The sequence below is a fragment of the Berghia stephanieae genome, chromosome 15 (assembly GCF_034508935.2).
Source record: "Berghia stephanieae isolate SIO BIC M18660-M18661 chromosome 15, UCSD_Bste_1.3, whole genome shotgun sequence".
Taxonomy (NCBI): domain Eukaryota; kingdom Metazoa; phylum Mollusca; class Gastropoda; order Nudibranchia; family Aeolidiidae; genus Berghia; species Berghia stephanieae.
Window position 1 is genome coordinate 19,491,741 of NC_088374.1, and position 18,014 is coordinate 19,509,754.

General features: G+C 35.3%; 2 protein-coding genes and 1 pseudogene across 4 annotated transcripts in view; 2 read left to right on the forward strand and 1 right to left on the reverse strand.

The window, feature by feature from the left end:
* Positions 1-14,930, forward strand: part of LOC144960534 (protein HtrL-like) — a 22,816-nt gene extending 7,886 nt beyond the window's left edge. For both annotated transcript variants that reach the window (XM_078893724.1, XM_078893725.1), the window contains exons 5-6: positions 12,226-12,321; positions 14,091-14,930. In XM_078893724.1, coding sequence (XP_078749850.1) covers positions 12,226-12,321; positions 14,091-14,281 — 287 coding nt within the window. In that variant the 3' untranslated portion in view covers positions 14,282-14,930. The remainder of the gene's footprint in view (positions 1-12,225; positions 12,322-14,090) is intronic.
* Positions 223-5,342, forward strand: LOC144960796 (uncharacterized; annotated as a pseudogene). Its single transcript, XR_013642941.1, has 3 exons — positions 223-572; positions 1,455-1,559; positions 2,771-5,342. The product of XR_013642941.1 is annotated as an uncharacterized LOC144960796 (transcript).
* On the reverse strand, positions 4,762-11,737 carry LOC144960727 (uncharacterized). The gene is made up of 5 exons (XM_078894018.1): positions 11,521-11,737; positions 10,378-10,514; positions 7,122-7,214; positions 5,668-6,720; positions 4,762-4,836 (listed from the first exon to the last, which is right to left on the reverse strand). The coding sequence occupies exons 1-5, from the start codon at positions 11,735-11,737 to the stop codon at positions 4,762-4,764; spliced, it is 1,575 nt and encodes a 524-aa protein (XP_078750144.1).
* Positions 14,931-18,014: the final 3,084 nt, after the last annotated feature.

Sequence of the window (18,014 nt, forward strand, 5' to 3'; positions counted from 1 at the left end):
TATTATTATTATTATTATTATTATTTTTATTATTATTATTATTATTATTATTATTATTATTATTATTATTATTATTATTATTATTATTATTATTATCATTATTATTATTATTATTATTATTATTATTATTATTATTATTATTATTATTATTATTATTATTATTATTATCATATTGCTCTACTTTATTTATGATAAAATGCGTGTTTTGCGGAAGTTGCTAATTGTTCTCCCTTTAAAAATTCTGACTCGAGACCTCCACTAAATCACATAGAATAGTATTGAGAGTATGCGGTAAATGACTAGGGGAGTTAATTTTGACATTTTACACGGTTCAGTCCCTTGATGGAAGTGGAGATTTCTTCAAAATGGCGACCAATGCAAACATGGCAATGGACCCTGTTTCGAAAAAACGATACAAGGAAAAAATTGAAAGCGTGAATGGGATTGATCCCTATTACATACAATCGGAAAAATGGTCAAAGGATATCAAGATGTATCCTCCAATCACGTACCATCATATTTTTACTTATCTGGTGTTACGAGAAAGTTTCTGCACAAGTGAGGATTTCGGGGTAAGTAAAGTTTGCATCTCATCTCATAACCCACATGGGATTCGCCTTTTCTTTTTTTTTTTTTTTAATGTAGACGTTTTGATGGTTTAAAAAAATATGATAATAACTCAATAGTCTTAGAAGTTTTAAGATGTGTATATGGTTTTTTATATTTTGAATATTTTATTGTTTGAGTTGTCAGTATCCTTCGATTCTCACTCAGAAGAGCCAGATTCCAAGTCCAAGTCCAACCAATTTTCTCAGTTCAACTTGTTTTTTTTTCCAGGCAATTTTTTTTCTTCTATTTCTGTGTGGACATGAAGAATCTCAGTCTCTTGATCATTTTTTTTTTTCATATGATGATATTGAATGTTTATATTTATAGTCTTATGTTCATGTTCATCATAACATAAGAATCGTCGTACTGATGGTCTTCTACTTCTGCTTCTTTGTTTCACAATAAATTGAAACTTGTAACTAATGATACTCTATGGTGTATGTGTAAGTGTGTGTGTGTGTGTATGTGTGTGTGTGTGTGTGTGTGTGTGTGTGTGTGTGAGAGAGAGAGAGAGAGAGAGGAGAGAGAGAGAGAGAGAGAGAGAGAGAGAGAGAGAGAGAGAGAGAGAGAGAGAAGGGTCGCCAAAATTAATTAAAACCCTCAAACTCAAACGTGTTTATTTTAGAGTATTAGAGTCTGAGCTCCTTTTCCCCCTCTTGTCAGTAAAGTCAGTTGCTCCAAAATTTGATTAATAATTGCATTGTTTGATGTTCTTTTTATTAAGTGGTGAGGTTATTACTTTTACTTTTTTAAAACTTAAAACTTAAAATTACCTATTCTTATTGAGTTTGTCAAAGTAAGGCTAAGTTTGTTGATCTGACTTCATTTATTTTTCAATTTTTCAGGCACTAAAGGGCCTTGCTGCTTTTAACCAAGCATACAATGGATGGGTTAAAGAGCTGCTGGTTTTCCAACCTCCTGGATGTGACAATAAAATTGTGAAAGCAAAGGTAAATTCCTACAAATGATTTAATCACATTGATTGATGATTTTGATTCAAATTCATAGACGGAGAGTGAAAGGATACATACGAAAAAAAAAGAGGAGGGTGGCAGTCTCATTATGGGAGCATATGTAGCAGTTCAATAGGCTATCCAATATTAAATTTCACAGTGGACCATTTTTGCAAAGGGATGCAAGGTTCCTTAACCAATTTTGACTAGTTTTTAAAAAGAAATGAGGACAAAGGTCTCCATGCTCAAAATCATGAGTGAAGCACTTTGGTGAAAGCTATAACTATAAGCTAGTATCGCAGAGGATTGCCATTTGAAGCCGCAATTTTATTACAAAAAACTGTAAATTTTATCACTTTTGCCGTAAAATTAGTCATTTTTGTATGTTGAGTTAACTGTTGGGATTCGGATAACATTATGTATCTTAATACAGATCATGTCGTCTTAAAGCATGGTCATCAGGAGGAGGCTTGGGCTTGCTTAAGTTCGAAGTAGACATAGACCAAAGATTTCCATGAAATACATTTCACAGATATTTCCTTTCATTAGTGAGTCGTAATGTCGCAACACCACCCGATAATGCGGCTGTTGTAGTGGTATATGTTTGGGTTGTTTTTTTTTTGTGGCTTTTTTTTTTAATGTATTTTTTGTTTTTTAAATTTTATATTTATTTTTGTAATTCATGATGGTATAAATTGAATAAAAACACTCAATTTGAAAGGGGAAAAAAAGGGAGTCATTTATCATAATGAAGAATCCTGGTGTTGAAGAGGTCTGTCTTATTTTGGTGTGATGAATTCAGTAATTGAGCTTCGTTTGCGATGTGAAACAATGCTCTGTTGCACAATCCTTGTGACTGTCTTGAATATAATATAGTTATATTTTATTATAATTTCTGTTTGTGTGTGTGTGTGTGTGCGCGCACGTTAATGCATAATTTATATTGGCAATTGTCTAAAAATAAACTTTTGGATTGATTGAAATTGATGATATGATGGCACAATTTGTTTTTGTGCAAGTTGTCATTGCTTCAATACCTCAATGGGTCTGAGTTCAATCAAAATGTACCAAAAGGGTGCAATTTTTTAAATCGTTTCCATACAGCCTTTCAATGGAGGAGGGGGGGGGGGGAGGACTAAATAAAGAATCGTAAGTGTATGAACAGTGTGAAATCTTTTCTGATTTTATGTTTCCTTCCTTTATTTCAGGTTCTTCATTCAATGAGACTAAGCGAAAAGCCGGTGGAGGCATGGGCGATTGTGTCTGATGATGGACGTGTATGCTCGGCTCATTGCACATGTGTTGCAGGATTAGGAGAAGTTTGCACTCATGTTGCAACCATTCTCTTCTTCATCGAAGCCACAAACAGAGTAGCAGAGAAGGAAACCGTGACAGGTCGCCCAGCTTACTGGAAACCTCCATGTGGCCAACAGAATTGTGCAGAGAGTTTGAGGACAGTTGACATAAATTTCACTGGAGCCCAGTCTCAAAGGAAAATACTTCTGAATGAAGAAAAGGTCAAAACCCCCCATCCAAAACCAAAATGTGTTGAACCCTCATCAGCCGTGAAGGAGACCTTCCTTAAAAAATTATCAACCTTATCTTCAAAGAGTGTTGTATTATCTGTTGTGAAGGAGCATCAGACTCCTTTCATTCCTTCGACCAAAATGCCTGTATTTTTTCGATCATTTATAAATGAAGAATTTATTGATCGTTCGTATGATGATATCCTTCAATATTGTGATAGTTTAGATTTTTCTTGCTCCCCTGAGCAATCATTATTTGCGGAAAAGGAGACTCGTGCGCAAAACAAATCAAATGTGTGGCATAGGCTTCGGGAGGGGAGGATTACGGCCTCAAAGTTTTATTCTGTATGTCGCACGAACATTTCCTTTTCCACTTCAATGAGCCTGTTAAATTCTTTGATTTCGTCAAAAAATGGTATTATCAAATGTGTCTGCTGTTAAGTGGGGAATGGACAAAGAAAGCGAGGCATTTGATGCCTATGTTCATTCTGTCGATAGGTATATCCATCACAGTTTTACCTTCAGGCGTTGTGGTCTCTTTATAAAGAATGAGACACCTTTCATTGCAGCTTCACCAGACGGCATCGTTTATTGTGAGTGTTGTGGACAAGGATGTCTGGAAATCAAATGTCCTTACTCTGCTAGGGATCTTACAATTCGCGAGGCTGTCACATCCATTAGTAATTTTTGTTTAATTGTCAACAATACTACTTTTGAACTTAGGAAAGATCATCCGTATTATTACCAAGTGCAATGTCAAATGTATGTGACAGGCACGGATTATTGTGACTTTTTTGTGTGGACAACAAAAGATTGTTTCACTCAAAGGATCTCTTTGGACAAAGACTTTATTTTTTCAAAACTTCAGAAGTGTGAAGAATATTTTAAAAAGGTTGTATTACCTGAGTTAGTTGCTCAGTTTTTTTCTAGACTAGTAAAAGCTGGGGAAGCTGCACCAACACCTTCTTCTCCCAATAAAAATAAACTATTCTGTATCTGCCGGAAATCAGAGTATGGAAAAATGATTCAATGTGATGGCAGTTGTGAAGAATGGTATCACGTGGACTGTTGGATTGTCAAGAGTGCCTAAAGGAAAATGATTTTGTGAGACGTGCAAAAACACCAAGAGCAAACGGAGAAAATTGAATCAAGTCTCTTAAAAAGCCATTTTTAACGTTGAGATTTGCTCTTCGTGTTTTTTTTTCAATTATCACAAAACCATTTTCTTTTTCACTCAAAGTTAAATATATCATATGTATTATTACACTGTATTTTACAGAGCTGTCAACTTCTGTTCTTTCCCTCTGATTTTTCCATGTAAAGACATGGTCCTTTTAAAAAAAATAATTTATGCATCCAGTTTGATTTAAATATCAACTATTTTAAGTAGCCTGGTCCTTATTTTTGATTGAAATGGAAAGGAATGTTGTTAAAATTTAGATACAATGCCTGCACAGTACTTTTGATTTCAGATGAAATTCTTAGTTTTAAAGTAACAAGCTTTATTTTTTTCCTCAAAGATCTAATCCTATTTTATTTATATTTTATCATTAGTTTGCAGCTCTGTTTTAATTCAGCATTCTTCATTTGGAAACCGAAGCTATTTCATGAGTCCTTAAAACAAAGCGTAATAAACAAAAATGAGTATAACAGCTTAATAATTTTTAAAAACATCAAACACGGAATGTTTCCGACTCAAAGCCTGTCTTCTGCCAATAACAAAAGGCCCCCAATACTTTACTATAAAACTGTAGAGAAAAAAATTTCTTGAAATGTAAACAAAAAGAAGCATTCAATTTGTAACTAAGGAATTCCAAATTGAGTGAAATATAAAACAATGTATAAAATTTGGTGTTTAAAAAAATAGGGGGAGGAGGTGAACCCCGGAAGAATAGATTTAGGTGTGAAATGTGTATCCGCTGAAATAAATCCAATAAGTGGTGATAATAATCCAGAACGAAACACATCTGATTAAAAGTAAGAGGACTAACCCCAGACTGGAAATAACTGAACTATCGTCTCTTGTGATATTTCTAATCTTAAGTTTCTTAGGTTTGTGTTATTTCATTCATCGTTGGAGTAGATTTGTCAAGATTAGCTCACATTCGTGATCACTCCATTTCTAAAGGATCACTGTACATTTGTCATACTTCTGGATTATCATTTTCACTGCTTTATTGGATTTATTTCAGTGGATACATTTTATTCCAATTTCTTTTCTACCTGCCCCCCCCCCCCCCCCCCCCCCCCCCCCCCCCCCCCCCCCCCCCCTTCTCGTTTTTTTTTTACACACCATATTTTATGCGTTGTTTTATATTATGCTCAATTTAGAACACCTTAGTTTTTAAAAAAGTAATTGAGCTGTCTGTTCTATTCATTTTTGTTTATTACTTTTTACAGTCCACAACTTCTAGCAGCTTAGTATCACTTAAAACAAAACAGAATCAGAAATGGCTAAATTTTCAAAACGTTTCCACTTTATTAGTAACAAAATGATGATGCTTATAGATGGATAGCACTGTATTATTATTAGTATATCATTATTAAATAAATGGGACAATAGGAGGACAGAGGTTTACGGTACAAGCCGACACACTCACAATCTGATCAAGAGTCGTCTTCTCAGTTTCTGATGATATAACATAATCAATTGGTATTTTGGTGCTTAAAATGGATGATTTTTGTCTCATATTGCCTATTACCCTTTCAACATGAATTCTTAGATGTGCAAGCTTCCTTGTTGCTTCCAGGTCATAAGGGGAAAGTTGTTTTTTACCTCTTGTAAAAGCTGGTATCCTTAAATCAGCGCACATCAAACCCACACTTTCATGACAGTCAAAACCTCTATCAGCCATGACGATATCGCCCATTTCAAGATGTGAAAGAAAATTTGAATTTTCCACTATAAATTTATCACTTGTTCTTCCCCCGTATCCATCAGATATAAAGCATACTGAACCTTGAGGGGTTATACCTATTAGATACTTAATTGTGTTATGACTTTTATAATGTGAATATGTCTGGACTCTTGCTTTTATATTTGAAGGTTGTTCAATAAAAACTTCAAAACAGTCTATAATTACTGCTACACGCTTCGAAAAGCATCTTACAAATTCAAGTGGCATTGACCTTTGCAATGCCTCTTTTTCTGGCCAGACAATAAGAAATTTTAGATTATAATACATTACATTTAAAACTCTGAGAAAAATCCTTGAAACCGTAGACTGGTCAATGGAGAACATATGGCCAAGTAATTTGTTTGGCAATCCTAACCTGATTTTTATCAATACTAATAAAATTTCCTGAAATTTAGTTAGTGAATTGTTTTTGTGTCGCAAAGATGGGGATATGTGATCAACGACATGCATCAGTATTTGGAATGATGTCAAACCAGTGTAGAACTTGACGTTGTCATCATTATTCCTGAATTCTTCTTCACTAAAAGAATTAAAAGACACCTTCTGTCGCAGAGATGAAATTTCAACAGTCATGTCATTAAGTACTGACTTTGTATTTTCAAGTTGATCAATCATCTCCATTGTGAGGTCTGTCTGTGTTCCCACATCTTGAAGCATAATTTTGTTACCGTCAATTGTGTCAGCTTCTCTTGGTTCGTTCATTTTTGTGTCCTGCTGGATAAATAGAAATCAAATATACTTTTACTTTTAACCTACCTACTCATGATTAAGTCATTTTTTAATTAATCTGTCATTCTCTATATATCAATGCAATTATTCATCAGAAGGGGTTAACATGATCTTAAATTGTCACAAGCTCTTTGAAAACTTTAAAAACAATGGAATATCAATTCTATGCTTTGTAAATAATGTTTGGACTCTCAATTCATGTTCCTCTTTACTGGGGCGGAAATGACAATATGGTGATACAAGCGATGTAAATCCCTGTGGATTGGTGAAATCATAGTTAACCCATCTTTTCTCTAAACAAATTATTTTAATCTAGTAATTATATTTTTCATAAATTCACACTTTTTATATATGATCTTATTGATGGTTGTTATTTTTAATTTTACCTCTGTTTCTTCTGAACCAACCATATGTGTCTCAGTCTCAGTTTCATTCATCAAATGTGTTCCACTTTCTTTATTTTCAGGCAAAAATAAATTCTGTAGATAGACAATATATCTAAATAATAAAATCTTTATCATGCTGTGAAGGCACTTTTATATATAAATAAACACAGAAATAATGTTTGGACTATCCATTCATTTTCCTCTTTACTGGGGCTGAAATGACAATATAGTGACACAAGTGATTTAAATCCCTGTGTATTGGTGAAATCACAATAGGTCTTGGGTTCGTGTCCCGATGTGGGCAATACAAAGTTGATTCCTGAGAGAAGTCTGTTTACTCACACTCTCGCACCCAACTTGAGTATAAAATGAGCACCTGGCTGCCAGCAATGTAATGTTATAAAAGTGCCTCAAAAGCATTATAGCTAGTCCTTTATGTTGAGTGTTGTTGTATGTGCTTTGAGCATTAAATTGCTTGATATGATATATGACCAACTTCCTTAAAATGAATTTATGTCAAAATGTTATATTTGGGTTCAATTGATATGTTTTAATGGCGGCAAAAGATATATTGTAGTTTCTAACAGTGACAAGAACTAAAATCTTGTTTTCCTAGAAATGTTTAAAGTCAAAAAAATCACTTTTATTAGTTTCTCTTTCATCCTGACATAGTCTGGGTGGGGTTCATGACCTCCCATAGTGGGCAGGGAGGCACTTACTGTATCTTCTATCCCGTATATCTGTTTTCCAATTGCCTTTTGTCTGTCTTGGAATGGAGATCACTTGGTTGTACCCTGGCCAGATACCCTAGCAGGGAGGTGATCTCAAACTAAGTACTTTGATAGTGTACTTTTGGAATCTACATCTGTTTCCTATTTGAACCAATCCCCCTGTTGTCTTCCCTTTTCTTGGGTGCTTTAATTGTAATTCTAGAACTTTTTACTTTCCCATTTTCAGCCTTTTTACTGGCGCCGATATGACCTTAATGTGTTGCAAGCGCCGTAAAACCCTTAAAATCATTAAATTCAAATCAATCCTGACATAATACATCATTTTGAGCGACAAATTAAATATAAAAACTCATCTTTTCTTTAAATAAATTATTTTCAATCTCGTAATTGTATTTTAGATAGTCACACTTTTTATTTATTATTTTATTGATGTTATAACATAATTTTACCTCTGTTTCTTCTGAATCGACCATATGTGTCTCAGTTTCATTCATCTTTTTTTGTTTGCAGGCACAAATGAATTCTGTAGATAGACAATATCTAAATAATAAAATCTTTATCGTGCTGTGAAGGCACTTTTAAATATAAATATAATTCACAAATTGTTTTACTGTCAATGTTGTATGCAAGTATAGCCTGATACTGATACCACTGACTCTGTGGTACTCCACTGTGAATGTCACACAGGCTTTTTCTTCTGTCTATCCTCATCATGGAATATGTTTGTAAGTCCAATACTTTCCTTCCCACGCACCCCATCTATCGTCTCTCTGTCCCCGCAGTTTTTCGCGGCCACAAATTTCACCCTTGACCGCAAAAGGCCGCAAATTTTCATTTGGCCGCAAAAGGTCGCAATTTTCGCTGTTTTTAGGCTAAATTGACGATTTTTGTTTTTTTAAAATAACAAAAGCTATGAAAAATTGTGAAGAGACGGCGACTTTCAATGCGAGCACCCAAAATTGGCACTAAATAACGGACAAACATGTCTAGGCCTAGCCTCCTACCTCTATGGCCTAGCTTAGGCTATTGGAAATCCCAAGCTTTGTTTTTCGCCTTTTTTCTTCTTTTTCCTGAAAAGCTCTGGAGTCCTTCATCCCATAATCCCAATTTCCTATTTTTATTTTATTGCATTCAAGAAAGAATTTTACTTTTAATAGTTTAATTCTTTTCATAAGAAATTTATCACATTTATCATTTATGTAAACAAAATGTGTTCTAAATTTTTTTCATAAAATGCAATTTTATTTTTAGCCACAAGTTGCACTTAGTTTTCATGATATGATTATGATTTTTCATGATTTTTTTTATGTTTCTCATTCAAAACCCATTAGGCATATATTGAAATATAAAGCAATAATAATAATAATGCTCAAAATTGGATAGTAAGTAGAGAATACAAATTTAATGTGCCCCCATTGGAAAATGGATTTTGTTTCTCTTTCCTTGTGAATAGTTAGTTTTTTCCTCTCCTTAATTAGTTTTTCAAATTTTGAATTTTTTATGTGATTGTTCACTTTGATTTCCCAAATTTTAAGAAGCTAAATAGATAATAAAATATTTTGATTACTTCCTTCTTTTTTTTACTTACTTACTTACTATGGCTATTATTATTAATATTATATTATTTCAAACCATTCAAAATTTAAATAAATTCATGTTGACATGTTGAGACATCAATATTCTACAAAATGCCCTATTTGTGTCAATTTTTTACCTTACATGTTGTTTTAATTGTTTGATTTTTGTAAAACTAGCCGCAATTTTTTGGGCAAAATTTTGCTATTTTTTATGGCAAATTTTGGCACATTTTGGTGTTTGAAATGGCAAAAATTCCGTGGGGACAGGTCTCTTTACATGTCCGAACCATTTCAATCTTTATTGATAAATTTTTCACTTCAGTCACCCTTCGGTTTAGTTAATTTCTCACTTTATCTTTTCTTGTCCAGCCAAGTGACCATCTCAACATCCTCATTTCTGCCACCTCAACTTCTGTATCTTGTTTCTTTATGGGGTACAACCCAACAGCTTGTGAGGCCGGTCACAAGCCTGGATAAATGGGTAGTGTTTGCTCAGGATGGGCATTCTGGCAGTAAAACTCAAGCCACAACTAACAAATGAATGAAACTCAGCTTTGCAATGCGGCTAATCATTTTAAAAAAAGAACTTTTATATAGCATAGTATCCACTAAACATGCTCAAATTCAAAGCGCTTTACAAATAGTCGCTGATTATCAGCAACACGTACCATGTAGGACGAGACATGGCTCATTTTTACACCTGAGTACGGTGAGAGAATGTGCATAAAGAGCAGTTCCAAGGACTCAACTATGCGCCACTCAGAGCGGGGCTCGAAACTAGGACCATCTGACAGGTTATTTCAGAATCTCACATCAGTTAAATCAAGATGATCAAGAAGATAAAATTTTACCAAGGGACGCCCTAATGGAAATTTGATTTTTAAGTAAATTTTCATTGGTATTTTTTTTTTTAGGGGGGAAAATAGTGGCCAAAACATTAAACCTTACTTTATTTTCAAAACGTCTCAACTGGCGTAAGTGACGATTCATGCCAATTGTGGTGTTTTTCACCAGATTTGGTCTTGAAAGATTCTTATTTGGAATCCAATCAGGATCTGTATCCATTCTGTAGTAAGCTGGTCGACCTGTAAAGAATGAAAATTTTGTCATATTTCTCCTTGATGTTTACATAATGCTAGATTTAAGACCTGCCAAAGTCGACAAAGATCTACATATCTTTGTTTTAAAAAATCTGAATTTGAAAAGGAAAAATCTGAAATTCTTCAAAATGCAAGATTTTCACTCTTATTTACATGAATTGCCTTTTTAAGATGATAAGAATGTAGAACTACGGTTTTAGACAATTTCCTCGCAATCAGGCACTTTAAGAAAGATGTGGCCTCTCTGAGAGGAGTAATTTTACCAATGCTTTATTAACTAGACATTTTATGTTGCTGAAGAAATGTTCATGGTCACACAAAATTTCATTCGATGGGTTACGAACCACTTACATTGAACTATTGCAGGGGAAATTGTAAGTGAAAAGAATGGACAAACACTTTATAAAAATCTATGACTACGAATTAACTCGTGTTAGATTTGATATGATGTGAGATGATTTTTTTAAAGTGTAGAAATGCATAATGTGGGATAAATTAGCATGTAATAGAAGGTGAAAGCATGGGATTCGACTTTAATTTTTTTTAAAAACATTTTTCGTATCAAACAAGTCTTTCATATAACCGTGTAGGTTGGATGGTTCAACGTTTTGAAAATGAGTATATGTGTCATAGATTTGATATCTGCCAATCACAGTTTGACTGGAGATCCCCTTCCTAAATGTCACTTCTCACTCTATTCCCCTGTCCGGAGGTAAAATAAACATTTAAATTTTATTTTTTTTTAAATACCCCCCCCCCCCAATAATTGATTAAAATTACTCCGCCCGCCAGAGTCCATGCCCTCCAAAAGTGCCAACAATCACACGAGAATCGAGAACGTGAAAGAGTGAATAAAGTGTCGAATCGTAGAGCCTCAGTTCTTTGTAACAAAGTAAATGAAAGAACAAACAACCTACGGCCTTGTATCAAAACTCAATATTTATTAGTAGTCAATGAAACAAGTTTAATTAAGTGAAGGAAACAATCTTACCTGAGACAAAGTGGTCAGAACACACTTGGTGGTAGTATTTGATATTTTCAACTGTGATGTTTGCTCTGTTGATGGCCTTCAGCCACAGCCGTTGCCTTTTCTTTGTTAGCTCCAAAATTGAGTTTCCTTCGTCATATTTTACGGTCGGAATCCCATAGAGAGATAATCCTTTCATTTTAGATTTATTGCATCCATAGACAGCACAAATCCGCGGCATTTTTGACAGTTTTGTGTTGACTCGGCCACACTCAGTCACTCAGTTCCTAATGTAAACAACTCGATCGGAAGTGAGAAATCTCTTCCTACAAGGGAAGTAACCGTGGATGGTAAATGCGTGACGTCATCGGCATACTCTCAATAGGGAGTATTCGTATTATTATCATTGATATTATTTTCATCATCGCCATTGTAAGCTTCATCACAGCATCAATGTCTCCATCATCTATATTATTATCTATTATTATTATTATTATTATTATTATTATTATTATTATTATTATTATTATTATTATTATATTATTATTATTATTATTATTATTATTATTATTATTATTATTATTTATTTTTTATTATTATTTTTATTATTATTATTATTATTATTATTATTATTATTATTATTATTATTATTATTATTATTATTATTATTATTATTATTATTATTATCATTATTATTATTGTCGTCATTGGCATCATTATATTCACCAGACAAGGTGTCCTTTATAGCCTTTGAAGACCTGAGTGAAGAAAAGATGAAAGAGGCGGAAACCCTGTACAGGAAGAAAACAGCTTGGATAGCTGGAGGTAAGACCAAGTTTTGATGGCTCTTTAGAATAATATGTAAATACATGAGCGGTGATGTTTGTCTTGTGGTATACAACTTGCTTTCAGATCGTAAGGTTCTGGGTTTGAGCCTCACTCAGAGCATAATTAAGTCCTTGGAATAGGCTCTTTTTACTTTTTTCTCACATTCTCTCACCGTACTCAAGTGTAAAATGAGTATGTTGTTAGTTAACAGTGTTATCTTTGTCTGGAAAAAAAATGTGATATCGCCTAACAGGCATCATGTCTCCTTCTACATGTTGCTGTTTGTCATGGACCCTTTGTAAAGCATTTTGAGCAAGTTTGGTGAATATTGCGCTATAAAAAAAGCTCAAGTTTAAATTTGTTCTTATAGAAGGAATGAAATTGACGTCACTCATCTCTTTGTTATTTGTTGTTTTTAGACAGCCATTTCTATGATTTGTTTTCATTAAATTGGGGGTACCGATAGCTCAGTTGGTAGAGCACTCGCTTCATTTGTTGCTACCCTCTGGACAGGACATCAGTCTATTGCAAGGACATTAGTCTATTGTGCGGCTATGTGGTCTTGTCATATGACACTCGCTTTCGGATCGGAAGGCCCTGGGTTCGAGCCTCGTGCTCGGCGCATAGCTGAGTCCTTGGAAAATGCTCTTTACTCACTTTCTCTCACCGTACTCAGGTGTAAAATGAGTACCTGGCCGTTAACAGCGTTGTCTTTGTCCGAAAAAATTGTAATATCGCCTAACAGGCGGCATGTCCCGTCCTACATGTTAAATGTTGACCAGGGACCCCTTGTAAAGCGCTTTGAGCACATTCAGTGGATATGGTGCTATATAAAGCTCAATTTTAGAAAATTTAAGTACTTTCCACCCAATCACTGCTGGGTGGACAGAAGATGGGGGGGGGGGGGGGGGGGTTCGGAAAAAAAAATATCGACTTTATTTGGGAATGATCTCGGTTCCTTTGTGTGTGAAAAGCAAATGCTCTACCAACTGAGCTGTCTGGACCCCCATTTTAGAATAAATAACATTTACTTCATCCCATAGAGGAAATTTGTCTTAGGGTCTATTCCAAGGGATGATTGGAATAACCCAAGTGTCAGCCACAGTGCAATGAATGCCACAAACTGAGCTAGGGCGAGGTGACTTGCTCTAGGCTCACACAGCATAACAGGTATTCGAGCTCAGTGCCTTTTGTGTATGAAGCAAAGACCGTACCGCTTAGCCTCCTGCCCACATTTTTGTTCTAGAGGATAAAAGTGCCATCATTTACATTCTTTTCTTTATCTGTCATCTGCATTTTTTGCCAAATTGGGACCTAAAATTTGCCCAAAAAAACCCCAAAAAATTTGCCAAGAAATTTGCCAAAAAGACCAAAATTTGCCGAGGAGAACTAAGCTTTTCAGTAAAAATTAACACGCAATACAGAAAAAAATATATATAAAAGACAATTTATTACATTTAAGGAGGCTACATTTATTAATTTGTTGTTACCAAGATTGTAAAGGATCATTAGCCGTAGAGAGTAGCTTCCCTTGGTTTGGGCCCAGGAAAAGCTGCAACATTTCTCAAGTTTCGCACTTTTTTTTCGTTATTTTGTTTTCGCTTCTTTTTTTTCAAAAAAAAGTTGCCACGCGATTGCCAATTTTCCCAAAATTTGCCACGATTTGCCAATTTTGGGAAATTTGCCAAAATTTGCGGATTGCCCTGATATTTGCGGCCGCAAAAAATGCAGATGACAGCTTTATTATATTATATTTGTTTTCACAGGTTTGTTTGCCGGTGGCGCCTCGTCCCTGGAGAGGTTTTATTCCCTTCACAAAGAAACGATGTTTTACTACATGAGAAAGGGAGTGATCGACGACGACCAGACGACGTTTGTGGATTGTGTCCTCAGGGACCAGGAGAACTTCAGGCCCGTTAAGGGAGATTGGTACGATCTGATGAAGCCTTTCCGGTGATGAGAACTGATGCTGCTGGTTGGGGTTCCCTGATCTCCCATAGTGGGCAGGGAGGTACATACTGTGTCTTTTATCCCCCTATCTGGGTGGGGTTCCTGACCTCCCATAGTGGGCAGGGAGGTACTTACTGTGTCTTCTACCCCCCTATATGTTTTCCAAGATTTGGCTCAATGTAGATATTTTTTATTCATCAGATTCGGAATTTTGATTTCAAGATTTTAAAGGAAAAATTGTGAAATTGTTACAGCAACAGGTGTTGATGGGGGAGGGAGGGGGGGGGGGGGATTTGGCAAAATTCGGATTTTCAGCACTAGATTCAGAAATTTTATTTTTTTAGATTTTAAAGGAAACTTCGTGAAAATGTTAATGCTACATATGATTGAAGGGGGGGTGGGGGAGACTGACAAATTTGGCCAACTTTAGTTTTCTATCAGCAGATCCACATTCTTAATATATGAAAATTCAAAAATGGATTTATGATCAAATTAAACTGTACAATATCACTTTTGATGCCTTGAACATTCATATGAATATGGGTGAAATTCATGCATGTTTGGATTAATACAAACTTGTTCTTTTTAAATAATTTTTTTTTTTTTTGCCCCCAACCAAAAGCAGATTTTTATTTTTAGTTAGTTACCTAAGGCAGGTCTGTGGGGGGGGGGGGGGGGGGGGGGGGGAATTTGGCAAAATTCTGATTTTTAGCACTAGATTCGGAAATTTTATTCGGGATTTTAAAGGAAACTTTGTGAAAATGTTAATGCTACATATGCTGGGGGGTTTTTTGTGCAATTTTTGTCAATTTAGGTACTGTCAAATTATTATTCTGTTTAGTAGGCGCCTCTTGTGAAAAGATGGCATCGTCACGTACCTAGCTTCCTATAATAATATCCCTAAATGTTCAGTTAAAGTTTCATTTCTCCATTGTTATTCTTACAGGTCTGATTGCTTGTGCTCTTTTTATTGTAGTGGACATTTGTTTTGTTTGTTTGTTTTTTGTTTTGTTTTGTTTTGGAGGCCAGTCCGCAGATTTTTAAAAACCTCAGCTACAAGATAAAGCAAGAATGGCTCCAGAATTAAACAATACAAATTCCAAAGCCTTTCTATTTTCACCATTTTGTTTTTAAAAAAATCAAATTTGAGAAATTAGGGAACAGGCACTGGTGTAAGATGAAGATCTGAAAAGACTGTAGAAAACAATGTCAGACAAAGCAAGAAAGAAAAAAAAAAAAAATAAAATAAAAAAAAGACATCCCAAAAATCATCTTCCTCATCTGGGGATCAAACCTGAGACCTTCTGATTACCAATAATCAGGAGGTCTGAGATTCAATTTCCAGTCGAGGAAGACGAGTTTTTTTTCTTTTATTTTTCTTTCTTGTTTTGTCTTGCATCGTTTCGTACACTTTTTCAGATCTTTTTGTTTTTTATGATTTTAGACGGCTCGTTACTGCTCTCTTTGTTTGATGACCAGACTTAAAAACCAATTTTTAACCGAATAGTGGTGAGAATATTGCTATTATAGCAGATAATACCAGGAAATGAACAATAGAGAATAAAAATTTCCGCGTCAATGGTGGCCTCGAACCCACAACCTTACTGTTACAACTCCATCTGGCCGTGAGAGGGACGCGCGCTATGCAGTCAATGCCATCCACCACTCCAAAAAACGTCGTTTCAAACGTAGTGTCTACCTGCCTAATACTGCGTAATATTTTTGGTATCAAGAATCTTTGGCCCCAGCCGCGTATTTAATTAATTAAGCAATATTAATTCATAAGGGAGTTTTGATACCTTTGAAGCATTACTTAATTCTGCTGAGGGCAAAAAATGTACAATTTTTTATGAAGTTAGTCATAACGCGAGCTGTTGTTTGTTTTTTTTTTCTTTTCCCCACTGATTTTTTAAAAAAGATTGAACTTGGCAGGTCTGTTTTCGTTAGAAATAGATTTAAGACCAAATTGAATTTCATTGTCTTTGTGCTAAAGCGTTTTAGATTGACAGTTCCTCTGAATGTGGGTGGAAAGAATGTAGTTATTCATACATACATACATATCTGTCTGTCAAACCCATCATTTCATGCCACAATCACGATTAATCTACCGCTCACATTCCTGTATTGTACATATATGTCTGTCAAACCCATCATTTCATGCCACAATCACGATTAATCAACCGCTCACATTCGTGTATCTCACCGTGTAATTTCCTGTATCGTACATATATGTCTGTCAAACCCATCGTGTCGTGCCACAATCACGATTAATCAACCACTCACATTCCTGTATCGTACATCTCTGTCTGAGAAACCCATCATTTCATGCCACAATCACGATTAATCAACCACTCACATTCCTGTATCGTACATATCTGTCTGTCAAACCCATCATTTCGTGCCACAATCACGATTAATCAACCGCTCACATTCCTGTATCGTACATATCTGTCTGAGAAACCCATCATTTCATGCCACAATCACGATTAATCAACCACTCACATTCCTGTATCGTACATATGTCTGAGAAACCCATCATTTCGTGCCACAATCACGATTAATCAACCACTCACATTCCTGTATCGTACATATCTGTCTGTCAAACCCATCATTTCATGCAACAATCACGATTAATCAACCACTCACATTCCCGTATCGTACATATCTGTCTGTCAAACCCATCATTTCATGCCACAATCACGATTAATCAACCACTCACATTCCTGTATCATACATATGTGTCTGTCAAACCCATCATTTCATGCCACAATCACGATTAATCAACCACTCACATTCCTGTATCGTACATATCTGTCTATCAAACCCATCATTTCGTGCCACAATCACGATTAATCAACCACTCACATTCCTGTATCGTACATATCTGTCTGAGAAACCCATCATTTCGTGCCACAATCACGATTAATCAACCACTCACATTCCTGTATCGTACATATCTGTCTGTCCAACCCATCATTTCATGCCACAATCACAATTAATCAACCGCTCTCATTCCTGTATCGTACATATCTGTCTGAGAAACCCATCATTTCGTGCAACAATCACGATTAATCAACCGCTCACATTCCTGTATTGTACATATCTGTCTGTCAAACCCATCATTTCGTGCAACAATCACGATTAATCAACCACTCACATTCCTGCATCGTACATATGTCTGTCAAACCCATCATTTCGTGCCACAATCACGATTAATCAACCGCTCACATTCCTGTATTGTACATATATGTCTGTCAAACCCATCATTTCATGCCACAATCACGATTAATCAACCACTCACATTCCTGTATCGTACATATATGTCTGTCAAACCCATCGTGTCGTGCCACAATCACGATTAATCAACCGCTCACATTCCTGTATCGTACATATCTGTCTGTCAAACCCATCATTTCATGCCACAATCACGATTAATCAACCACTCACATTCCTGTATTGTACATATCTGTCTGAGAAACCCATCATTTCGTGCCACACATCAAGATTAATCAACCACTCACATTCCTGTATCGTACATATCTGTCTGTCAAACCCATCATTTCATGCCACACATCACGATTAATCAACCACTCACATTCCTGTATCATACATATGTGTCTGTCAAACCCATCATTTCATGCCACAATCACGATTAATCAACCACTCACATTCCTGTATCATACATATCTGTCTGAGAAACCCATCATTTCGTGCCACAATCACGATTAATCAACCACTCA

What these genes read in the sequence shown, in the direction of transcription:
- LOC144960727 (XM_078894018.1), bottom strand. Translation starts at nt 11,737, where the DNA reads ATGCCGCGGATTTGTGCTGTCTATGGATGCAATAAATCTAAAATGAAA. An exon ending in TTCTGACCACTTTGTCTCAG is followed by an intron (nt 10,515 to 11,520) that starts GTAAGATTGTTT and finishes CATTCTTTACAG; the next exon opens with GTCGACCAGCTTACTACAGA. An exon ending in TTGGTTCAGAAGAAACAGAG is followed by an intron (nt 6,721 to 7,121) that starts GTAAAATTAAAA and finishes CTATTTATCCAG; the next exon opens with CAGGACACAAAAATGAACGA.